This window comes from Anthonomus grandis, chromosome 4 (assembly GCF_022605725.1).
Source record: "Anthonomus grandis grandis chromosome 4, icAntGran1.3, whole genome shotgun sequence".
Classification (NCBI taxonomy): domain Eukaryota; kingdom Metazoa; phylum Arthropoda; class Insecta; order Coleoptera; family Curculionidae; genus Anthonomus; species Anthonomus grandis.
In genome coordinates this window covers 2,562,318-2,574,628 of record NC_065549.1, presented here as the reverse complement: position 1 = coordinate 2,574,628, position 12,311 = coordinate 2,562,318, and the positions used below count along the sequence as shown (strand labels likewise).

Here is a 12,311-nt window from a genome sequence, read left to right as displayed (position 1 = left end):
TTTTGTCCCTCAAAAACTCTCAGATTTAGAACCAGTTTTGTTATTCAAGGTCCAAGGTCTACTCAATTTAAACTTTTGAAACTCATATTGTAGAATAAGGGTTTTTATTCATTAACATAAATTTTTAGTCATAACTGCGGAGCTACTAAGAATATTTTCATGATTTTTTCGGTTCAACGTGCAGAGCTTCCTGAGGATGAATTTGAGCGTAGAAACATCATTCTAGGTTAAAGATTTGGGTAGCTAGGGCACTTTAGGTTGAAGTGGTTTTTTTGCTTAGTTTTCTTAGCAAATTTTCACTTTCCTGAGCAATATTTTCACGAAAAACTGAAATATTCTTAAAAGAGTTTTAGCCCATAAAAACACGATTCTCTCCCAATCATTTAATTTGAAAACCTTTTTTATACCAAAAAAAATTACAGAGTTAGAGACGATTTTATCAGCCAAGGTCCAGGACGCGCCAAATTTCAATTATTAGGTTTGTATTCATTATCGGACAGTTTTGGGAATAATATAGTGCCTAAACTAAAAAAGTACCCAATAATACTATAACTTTGTCAGTTAATAGTGGACGTACTATACCTTTATAGATCCTAACCAGTAAATTCTAAAAGTAAACAAGCGTATTGTCACGGTTGTCACTGAAAAACGTGTGATTTATTATCAGTTTTTAGCGCCACTCGACCGTCACTATGACGTGACAAAAGGTTCGTCGTGTTCATCTGTTTCTTATCGGAATTCGGGTAAAAACCAGGGAATAATTGATAAATAAAAGTCTCTTAATACAATATCAATTTTATTCATTATTAAGTTAAATATGAACGGTAGAGTCAATCTACTTTTCATTTAACATGCAGGTTTACATAATGACATATAAAATACTTAATAAATAAACTTCGGCCAGCGAAGTAGAGTAAAACCTTAAAAAAAATACTAACGACTAGATTCAGCACTTAAAAAGCATTTTTTTTTTGACACAAATGATTGTCATAAAATTAAACATAAATATAATGTCGCCACCAAATACAATACTACATCAATATTCTTATTTATCACATTGGTTATATACGTTTTTTTCTAGTATAGTGAGTAAATACATGCAAGCACAGATGGGCATGGGGGGTTGGAGAAATCCCAATAGAAAGTTAGACTCAACTTCACGCTAAAATATCTCAAAAACGAATTTAAATAGACAATTGAAACAATAACTTGAATAAAGGTACACTAGTGGTCTTCAAAATATGCCTCTTGAATAAAGACGATATTTCCGATAGTTTTGGCTTCATATCAGTTTTTGTTTGAGAAGTCCCGATAGACTCAACTTAAAATGACAATATCTCAAAAACTAATTTAAATAGATAACTGAAACAAAAACTAACATAAAGGTACACTAGTGGCCTTTAAATTATGTCTCTTGAACGATACCGATATCTCCGATAGTTTTGGCTTCACCTCAGTTTTTGTTAGAGAAGTCCCACTAGAGAGTTAGACTCAACTTCAAAGAAGTGAAACGAAATAAAGGTAAATTGTCGAGCTTTATAAAGTTTTTTACGCTTTTAAATCGGGACTCTAATTATCAGGGTTAAACATCTTACTGTATAATAATAACCTTCAGATCTTAAAAAGAGAACATCAGTCTTACAATTCTTAGGTTGGTTTCGGAAAACCACTGAACCCACTCCTCTCTGTCGGCGGATCGTCTGTGTCGCTCTCGTCCAAAGGTTCTTGACTCTCCGGTAGCCTTATGAAAGGCAAATGTTCACTTCCGCTCCACATTGAATAAAGGTTCGTATGTAGTCTTATGGCCTCCTAAAAACATCGATAAAACTCTGGATATAAAACGGGAAAAGTCGCACTTACTGGTCCACTGGCCTCACTGGAAGAACCCCTTTCTGATCCGCTGTTAGTCGATCTACTATGGATTGACATACAAGAGGAGGAGTCCGTGGATGAGCTGCTTTTTCTTGAGGTTAACGGTAGCCCTTGGGGGAATATGTCGAAGTGATCGGTGTTTATGTTGCCCGCGTGCGGTACGTCTACCGATTGCCAATTACCTCTGAAAATTAATTTAAGTTCAAACTTTGACAGTTTTTGAGCTAGAGTACTCAATAATTCCTTAACGGCTATATTTACAAGGATATATAACTCAGCTGAATCGCTGACTTCGGCAATGCGGTTTGCGGCTGGTTATAGTGAAAGGATGAAGGTAGACGCCAGTATACTCGGCTTCATCCAACTAGTTGAGAAACAAAAAGTATGGCTATCAGAAGATGACCTATTTTTGTAACTTTAAAACTTTGAGGTAAAAAAAAAAATAAGATAATTTTTTTGAAAAAAAATTAATAGCATTTTCGTAATGTACGGGTCGAAATCTATAAGAAAACAAATTTTCAAGATTTAAAAACAAAAATTATTTTCCCTGAAAAAAATTCATACTTTTTGACTCAAAATTTTCAAAGTTCGAAGAAAAAAACTATCTGAAATCTTTTTGAAAATTTGTTTTCTTATAGATTTCGATCCGTAAATTACGAAAATGCTATTCATTTTTTCCAAAAAAGTTATCTTATATTTTTTTTTACCTCAAAGTCAAAAATTTTTTTTTTTAAATGGTGAAAACTAGTCGCACTCTGAAAGCCATAACTCAGCTGCATCGCTGACTTCGGCAATGCGGTTCGCGGCTGGTTATAGTGAAAGGATGAAGGTAGACGCCAGTATACTCGGCTTGATCCAACTAGTTGAGAAACAAAAAATATGGATATCAGAAGATGACCTATTTTTTTTAAATGGTGAAAAGTATAAAAAAACTCGTTGGCTTTTATATGAAACTAAAATCAATAAAATGCAAACATGACTTTTTTAAGGATTTAAAAGGAAACTTGTAATGACCTCTTTGGTAAAGAAATTCATTGGCTCTCACATGAAACTAAAATCCTTAAAATCCAAAAATGAGTTTTCAAAATATTGGGATTTTTGTAAAGCCTTTGACAATATCATGTTTTTTCAATGCATGGAAAAACCTATCCAATAACTTCAAAACGGTTGTATTTAGAAGAAAACTTGTAGTGACCTTTTTGATGGAGAAACTCATAAACTTTCATATGAAACTAAAATCATTAAAATTCAAATATGAGTCTTTTTAAAATATTGAAATTTTTGTAAAGCCTTAGACAATATCAAGATTTTTTCAATCCATGAAAAAACCACTTAATAACTCCGAAACGGTTCAATTTACAAGGAAACTTTTAAGGACCATTTTTTTAGAGCAACTCATCGGCTATCATATGAAAGTAAAATCATTAAAATCCAAAAACCAGTTTTCTAAATATTTGGATTCTTGTAAAGCATTTGACATTATCACGATTTTTTTAACCCCCGGAAAAACTACTCAATAATTCCAGAACGGTTGCATTTACCAGGAAACTGGTAATCATCTTTTCGGCGCAAAAACTCATTGGCTTTCATATGAAACTAAAATTAATAAAATCTAAACATGAGTTTTCAAAATATTTGGATGTTTGTAAAGCCTTTGATAGTAACAAGATTTCTTTGATTCATGAAAAAACCACTTAGGTTGAATTTACATAGGAATAAAATATGCTTTATTGTACCAAAAATAAAATATTCCATGAACTAATAAGCTAAATTTTTACAAATCTACCAACCTTTTTTAAATTGTCAAATATGGATAAAATGAAGGTAATAAAGAAAAAACATTACATTAAAAAACCGTAAAATACTGGACAAATAAAGACACAACAAATTTGCTGGCACAAACGTACAAAGTAATAACAAATAAAACATATAGAATAAATATATAAATAAATTAAAATCATATCACAGAGATTCTTTAGAATGCTATAAGTCTGTCTCACATAGCATCATTAAGGAATTCAGCAACGTCATAATAAGCAACTACTTTTAATCCCTTTCTAAACCCTTTGTACATATTCGAAGACCTAATACCCAAGAGAAGATGATTCTTAGCAAATAAATAATTCTTAGCAAAGTAAACAAAAGACTTTTTCATCAAAGTCCTCCTTAAAATCATTAATCAAATATTATTAACTTGAATGATTGAGTGGGGACATGTGAATTGGAATACTTTCTATAGACTAAGCAAACACTTTCAAGGAAAAACAAGCATGGAAGTGTTGTAAGATAAAAGTTGTTTTACAAGACTGCCTAAAAAACATTTTAATCAGGAATCTTAGAGCCAGTCTGTGAAATAAATATTGTAGAACCTAAACCAATCCCAGAATGCTATTTCATAAGCAATACGAGATTCAACTTAGAAAAAGCAAGTAGATCTCAGTAAAAGTAAGTTAAAAAATCCCTTATAGAAAAATTAAATTTATATGAAAACTAAATCATGTTGTTCACCTTTGCGACGGGAATAACCTACGATGCATCCGATCCTCGTGGGTCTCCCCCCATACGGGCACATACGAATGTCCCGGAATCGACGTCGTGGGTATCGAGGATCTACTGGGCCTACAAGACAACAATTGAATCGCCTCCGAGAGACCCTCGACGCTCGGCAGCACCCCCGGAACCGGCGGCTGAGACCCACTGGGTGCCGAGGCGGATGGCTGAGACGTCACAGATTCTACAAAGAAACGCACAAACGTAATTTACCAAAAAAAAAAAAAAAAAAAAACATTTAAAATATAAACCCACCAGGTGTGGTGCTTCTGCTACGCTCCTGAGAGCTACTGGGGCCCCCACTGGGCACAGACAGTTTAGCTTGCACCCCAGTAGAACGGTTTTGGTTACTATTAGTATTATTGGGGGGTTCACCGCCCACCCAAGCCGTATCCCAGGGCATAGACCATCTGCGTGCTGCAGTAACTTCTCCCTGACCCCCTATAAATATAAAATTTTAATAAGATATCGCAAGCCCATTTTAATTCACCTTCTGAGACAACAGTGACATCGGTGGCGGCGACCTCAGACCACCTCCTGGGCCCCCCTAAAGGAAACAACGGGAAATGGAGAGGTGATCTTTGGCCCCCCCTGCCTGGAAATGGCAATTTCATAGTGTGTAATTGTCCTGGAGTAGGAAAAGGTCCTAAAAGGGCGTTTAATATTAATTATATGAGTTATTAGTGTATGAACTGGTTTAACCTCTAAGGGTTTCCAGTGGTCCAGGTCCCCTATGAAAGTCGGAAAAACTATGGATGGGGCTGGGCCCCCTCGCTTGCTCCTGGTATGGAGAGGAGCCCCTTGTGTCCGCCATAGGACTGTGCTGTCTGGGTATATCTTCCATTCTGGGACTAGACATTTGAGACCTAAACAAATCCAATGTGAACCTCAAAGCAGGATCAGGGCATATGTACAGACCTGGTCTCCTGTTTACTGAAACACTGTTGCACGGCGGCCATGCTACAGTCAGAATTATGTACTCCCCCGGGGGTAGTTTGACAGGAAGGGCATAGGGCCATAGAACCGAAATTCTCACAGCTCGCTATGGAAAACTGGTATTGGAGGTTGATAAATGTTAAAAGGTTTTCGGTGATAATGTGCTGGTTATGGTCTAGTTGCCTTTGGGCATCAGATTCTGTGAGGAATTTTTACACATATGTATGTAATTTATATGTAAACATTATATTATACTTTTTGAAAAAGTCAAGGCATAATAAAACAAGAAGATTATCATGAAAATATAACAAGCAAATTATTTATATAAACAATGCTAAAAAGTATAATAATAAAACTTGTTCATAACATTATATAAACCCACAATTAGTGAGACAATCTTTTTAGAAATAAATCATTTCACATTTAATGGTAAAAGCACTTTACTCTATACCTGTCACTTTTCAAGGATTCTTGAACTTAATTAGATATTTACTTACCAGTAAATGTGTCACCAATACTCATATCTTGCATGGCAGCTGCAATATGATTTTTAACGGAGCTACTAGCAACAGCGGTAGCTCTAGTAAGATCCTCCCAACTATTTATACACTGGGTGGCTATGGGAACATTTTGCATTTGTGATAAATTATACAGGGATTGGGCGAGGCGAAGACCGGCTGCACACATAGTGTTTAGCATCTAAAAATATCTTTTTAATTGCAAATTGTTCCAATTTATTAGTTGATCAAATAAATTAAAACTTACTTGTAAATATCCTATCCAGTTATTCAAACATTCTGCAGCAGCTACTTTAAGAGTATTGGGGCTCAGTTGTTGTACGTCGGCTAGTTCTTTGCTTTCACTGGTAATATCTTGCTCAGAAAAGGCTGCGCCACTGTATGAAGGTTGGTGTGGCTCCCTATTGTTGAAATATTGTATGTTTTTTTTTAATACAAACAACTAGTAAATTGCTAATTGTACACACCTATCCATCTTAGTTTAGTAAGACAAAGAGTTGACTTGTAAGTGGGTTTACATGCTTAAAATGAACAAATTAATCGCATAAATTAAAACGACGTTTTTCCACTTTAGGCAAGAATAATTGAAGGCATACACAAAAAAAAAATGGTAATTAAATTTCAGTCAAAATTTGTAAACATGAAAACCTTAACCTCAAAATTTTTAAACGTCAGTGTCAGTCAGTCCGGTTCGCGAGGTTGCCAAACTTCACAAATCGTATTGACTTCTTAATTAGATTATCTATAAGCGGTAAAATTAAAGTGAGTTGAGGTAAGCTAACAGTGCTATTGCTGCTTACTTTTACGTTTATCTTTTGTAATTTTAAGTAAATATGTTTCTTATTAGTAATAGGGTAAGCTTGGCAACGTTAATATATCTAATTCAGATGTCAAAATGGAATAACGTGCTGCGTTGCCGACTCCGCGTATTTTTCATCAAAAATAAGAAATTTTAGGGTTTCAACGATATTGAAAGTTGGTGTATTTTTGATTTTATTTGTAGAATACGTAGTTGAATTAAATATTTGCCTCTTTTTTCTTTTAAAGATAGAACGATCAATTATCAACAAAGGATTACGTTTGTAGGTTATGGTTGCCTGCGTCTGTTAATAAATATCTGTATTTATACTTTATATTTGTTTGTTTATCCAATTATAGTAGAAGAAAAGGCCGTAGGGTTTTGCAGCAAAGGGTTACTTTGCATTAAGTATATAGCGGCAGGTCCACCTGCTAAAGAAAAAAACAAAAAACCCTTTCCTGTAAACTCCTAATGGGACTCTGAGATTTCTGAATTTTCATACTTGGCAACACTGCTAACTTGTTATAACTGGTTGCTTGTAAGTAAGGTTATGTTGATATGAAAAAAAATGTAGCAGGTAAATTATTTATTGTAATATTGCTTGTTATTAACACATTTAGGTAACACGATAAATGGTGAATGTTATTTTAATTAATTCAAATATAGAATAAATGCCTTTAATTCAAGAATCAATTTAATGACAGCAATAATTGCTGGCCTTACAATTTGAATTGCTTTTAGGTATTATTTCCTCAATACCATGCAAATAATCCATTTTTCAATTGTGCTATTAAGATACCACCTGTGGCCGATTCAGGCAAGGAAGTATAAACTATTTAACCCTGTGAGGTATAAAAAAAGGAGACACTTACCTTACTCTGATTGCTCCAGCTGAATTAAGATCTTTGGAGAACACTTATGTGATGTACTAACAATTAAGGCCCCTCAAGTATTAGTGGTAAGTCACCTATAATTACTGTGCAACTTTTTTGAATTGAACGAATACATTTTTCAATTTTTAAAGGGTGTCTTACCCAAAAAAATTTTTAATTAGCGGCAGTTGGGTCTAATTTAGTGACACTCAAGTTTCTCGACTAGTACAGATTTTTTTTTTCTTAAATGCTTAACTATTAATAGTATTGTAAACAAAATATCCACTTATCTTGATAAAAAATTGTAGTGTAGTATTTGTTGATTTGAAAAAGGCCTTTGGTGTGGTCAGTTTTGATTTAATAATGGCAAAGTTAAAAAAATGGGTTTTATGGATTTAAGTCTTAACTTAATATGATCATATTTATTTACATTGTATATATGTGCTTAGGGTCAGACTTGCTCGGGATTACAAGCATTATACTACACATTTGCCGATGATACTGCTTCAATTTAATGTATATATTTAATGTACTTGATTCCAGTATGGCATTCTTGTGGTGTGCCAGAATTTCGAATAGTTCAGGTACTATAAAATAAAATTTTGAAAGTGGTATTTAACTATATTAGGTCAATATTCACTGAAATCTTGTATAGAAGTTTGGGTCTCATGCAGTTAGATCCATTAAGGAATTTTGCCCAGCACGGTAAACAAACTCTCTCTAATTCAATATACAGAAAATATTTTTAACCATTTTAATCGGCGCCGTATCAGGAATTTAGCAATGAACTATAATCCCATATTCAGACTTCAAAAGTATATAAGAAAATGCATAGAGAAATTAAAACAACTATAAAATTTCTATAAAACTCTTTAATATTTAAGCCTCCACCCACTGACACAATAGGGCTCATCCATACTGAATCCATGTCTGAAGCCCTTGTAAGGTACTGATGGGAAGACCCTGTAAAACTAATTCTTTTTGCCCCTATGAACATCCCTATTTGTTCAAGACACAATAGGGCTCACCCATCGAACGTGTCAAGCCCTCTTGACCCACTGATGGTACCATCACCATCGTCGTCGTCCGTGATGGTGTGCAGCGCAGTTGGTAACTTTCAATTCTTGTAGAAACCCGCGAACGTCGGTACCGGACGCGCACCTTCACTCGCCGTTTTAACATACGAAAAACCAGTAAACAGACACTGCAGTGGTAGTTGGTACCACAGGTTGTTTTTCTTTTAAAATATGTTTAAATTGATGGCTTAAAAACAACGGTGACTATGGTGGTATTTGATAAGTGTTTCGGGGGTGATGTGCGGTATTACTGTTTTATGGTGGTGCTCTTGGTTGCCTCCTCTGGTTGGATTAAATGTCAAGGTAATGGAAGAGTGGTGATTCGGGTTGAAATGTCACGAGGTGTTGTTCGGTTTGGTCAGGTCTGAATAAAAGTCGTTTTTACTTTACAAATAAATTAAGTATCTTGGGATGGCGACGTTGGTCTTTAAATAATTAAATTGTCATTAGCATAGATACGATTAAAGCCACTCAAAGGTCAATAAATAGGAGAAATTTGAAATTAATTTGGTGGATTTTAAAGAGGATTAGTCGTTAAATAAGGGTCTGGCATGAGCTCAACATTTTTACTGTCTAGGTCATCTGGAAATGGTGTTTTACGGACACAATTACATACAATAAACAGCATTTTATTACGTTCCTTTGTACGAATGAAATGGAGCATCAAATTCTTTTTTTTTCAATCTGGAAATTGTACAATTACATGCAGAAAACCTAATTTTATTCTGATCCTGCCGCATCACATTTTCACAGTCCAACGTGCTATATGTATACATATATAGGAATAAATCTCATAACATAACGGGACTTTGCTGATGTTGTTTCATCTTTCGCGATATGATTTACTCGACGACACTGCGTGCCCATTTTTTATGTAAATTTCATATTGTTAACCAGAAGAGGAGAGAATTCATTAATTAAAATAATTATGGTTTAACATCTTTGGAGGAGGAGCGAAAGAAATTGGAATTTTCTAATTATAAATAATTCTTTTCTGAATATGATGCTTTTTATCTTACCGAGACCCCGATTAGTTCTCTTTATTGATTACATAATATCTTTCAATACTAATTGGAGCCTTTCTGCATGGTAACTAAATTAATTTAAATTCTATTCTGTACAGATAGATAAAAACCAATATATCCAATCACAATTTTATATCGAATTAACCCACAATATAACCGAGAAATTTCTAAATTTGTCATGCAGTCACCAAAACGATATAAGAGGGGGGTCACGCTTAAAATTTTGCAAAACCACACCAATGACAGCGAATATGAAAGGGGAATAATAATTCAGACATTTATAATAATAATTTTATTAATAAAGAATAGGGACTATTTCGTCAAATTATTAAATCGAAACTGTTTTCTACCTGAAATAAGGCGTTTTCATTACACTGGCTTAGAATATTAATGAGATTTCCAAAACGGGCGTTACAGTGAACCTAACCTACGCGAGTTCATTAATTTAATTAAAAATTATTCTGTAACGTGGATTAAATGCAATAAGTTTAGCCATCCCAATTTTGTTTAGTTAGTCAACTTGTGTTTGCACAATTGGATCCAAACAACATCCATATACTGAGTTGGAGAAACATTGAATTCTTTTTAAACATGACTATTTTTTTATTGTTGTAATAACTACCATGATGGTTTATATTATTACAACGTAAACATAATTGTAAAATAAATATGTAATAGCACGCGTATTGTTTAAAGTTTCCCGGCAAAAACACCCGAAAGTGTGTCAAGTATATTATAATATTTTAGTCAGTTGAATGTGAGCTTTTTATGGTGACCATCAGATACAAGTAGGTATATTTGATAAAATATTTTATAGTAATTTGGTAAAATACCTTAAAGTTAAACTCTTTGACCTTTTTTTTTTTAAATTTCTTAACCTTATTTGGCATAAGAATAATTACTCAATAACCTTGTTACATTAAAAGTTAACTTGTGTGATCAGGTAGATTATTATTATTTTCTTGTGGTATATAATTCGCGTTCAAGAATTAAGAGAAAAAAATGATACAACTTTCTTTTTTTTTTTTAATTATTAGTTGGAATTATAAGGGATTTTGTTCTACTATCAAATTGCTGAGCTTGCGTTAGTTTGATGGCTAATTAATTGTCCACATAAGTATAAACAGTTGAAACCTTGATTCCAATAGTTCTTTGAGAAAATGTTTTAACCACAACTAAGTAACAGAACCATTTGCAAGTATAAACGCACCATTACTAGTGGATTTCCTTGATATTGAGAAAGCAATATCTGGTCGATGCAGTATCAAAGAACCGACAAAACAGCTTCACAATAAGGTACAGTTTTATTGCATTCGAGCACTTTCCGAATTTGACACTATTAGTCCGTCGTCAACATTTGCCAGTAATAAATATCAGTATTTGCAAAATGATCAAGAAAAACGCATTGGTCTTGGCCAAATTTATGGTTCCAACATCTTGGCGATTCCTTATAAGTTTTTGTTTAGTTTGCACACATTCTGGCGTCCTTTTGTTCACGAAACCAACAGGTTGCTACATAAATACACTAATAAAAATCCTGATCTGTATATTATCAGAGTTTGCAATTTCAAACTCTGTAATTCGAGGAATATTTATCGGAAGGAGTAATTGTCGTGACGTACAGTCCAGCTTTCTAATATATGTATATGCTGTACTTCTAAAAATCTTGACAGGTTTTAAATCAAGTTTTCTTCGGAACGTCTTAAAGTATTCTCCAGAAAACTTTAAGACGTTCTATTAAGATATTCTCCCTTTCCTTGATCACTTTCTAAAGTTTTGATCCTATTTCCAATCAGATTTTCCATAAGAGTTTTAAAAACCTTGAACTGACTATAGAGACTTCTGACTTGTGTTTTAGAAAATACTGTAATAGTAACTTATTGCTCCTGGGTTTTTAGATTTTCTTGTTATGCAATTTTCCAAACTAACAAGTGAATTTGAACAGAAAGTCTCTTCTTGACCATATTATTAGCATAATTAATATGTCCTAAGTGATCATGCCATACTTTAGTGGCACCCTGCTGGCCAAATTACTTTGTGTTATAGACTAGATTCGAAATTGCATAACCCACCACAAATTATTTTAACAAATGAAACCTTTCCATTTGCTTTAAGAAACTGGCATCTGTTCTTGTGAGATCTATTGCTAAAATTTGTATTTTAAGTAGTATATATTTTGGCTGTTGTGAAGTTTTGGAATATACAAGGCATTATTTATACACTGACCTTTAACCAGAGCTTGTATTTCAATCACACATTTGCTTTCCACAGGAATTAACTTACTGTTTAATATCCTAATGAACATAGGTTCAATTAAAATTTCTTAAAACAGTCTTTTTCTCCTCCTCAGTCATGTCTACGAGTGCTCTAGAATCGCATATCCACTCAGATGTATTTACATTGAACCTTGAAAGGTACATAGAAGCAATATCATGTCTATATGCTTACGAGTTTGTTGCTGCATTATTATTACTTGTACCTTTATTTCTTTCCTCATCTGAATCCTTTGAGTCAAATGCCCTTTCCATTTAAAATATTTACAGTTGATATTCTTCTTTAATTCCTGTATATTGTTTTATCTTGTTAAGTGTCCTTTGTAAACCTTCTACCTATAAAGCAAGACGAGTTATTTCAGATTCATTTTCCATGTGAGTTTCCTGTTT

The 12,311-nt window shown here is 33.7% G+C and overlaps 2 protein-coding genes across 2 annotated transcripts in view; one reads left to right on the top strand and one right to left on the bottom strand.

The window, feature by feature from the left end:
* Positions 1-783: 783 nt before the first annotated feature.
* Positions 784-6,516, bottom strand: LOC126735581 (uncharacterized). Its single transcript, XM_050439610.1, has 10 exons — positions 6,344-6,516; positions 6,124-6,277; positions 5,856-6,057; positions 5,341-5,557; positions 5,125-5,288; positions 4,913-5,068; positions 4,678-4,863; positions 4,381-4,606; positions 1,861-2,056; positions 784-1,809 (listed from the first exon to the last, which is right to left on the bottom strand). The coding sequence occupies exons 1-10, from the start codon at positions 6,349-6,351 to the stop codon at positions 1,648-1,650; spliced, it is 1,671 nt and encodes a 556-aa protein (XP_050295567.1). The 5' UTR covers positions 6,352-6,516; the 3' UTR covers positions 784-1,647.
* A 2,157-nt stretch (positions 6,517-8,673) lies between these two features.
* The window catches only part of LOC126735177 (sushi, von Willebrand factor type A, EGF and pentraxin domain-containing protein 1), an 82,711-nt gene continuing 79,073 nt past the window's right edge, over positions 8,674-12,311 (top strand). The window contains exon 1 of the mRNA XM_050439126.1: positions 8,674-8,926. Coding sequence (XP_050295083.1) covers positions 8,830-8,926 — 97 coding nt within the window. The 5' untranslated portion in view covers positions 8,674-8,829. The remainder of the gene's footprint in view (positions 8,927-12,311) is intronic.

What these genes read in the sequence shown, in the direction of transcription:
- LOC126735581 (XM_050439610.1), bottom strand. An exon ending in ACTGGATAGGATATTTACAA is followed by an intron (nt 6,058 to 6,123) that starts GTAAGTTTTAAT and finishes AGATATTTTTAG; the next exon opens with ATGCTAAACACTATGTGTGC. An exon ending in ACCACTGGAAACCCTTAGAG is followed by an intron (nt 5,069 to 5,124) that starts GTTAAACCAGTT and finishes ACGCCCTTTTAG; the next exon opens with GACCTTTTCCTACTCCAGGA.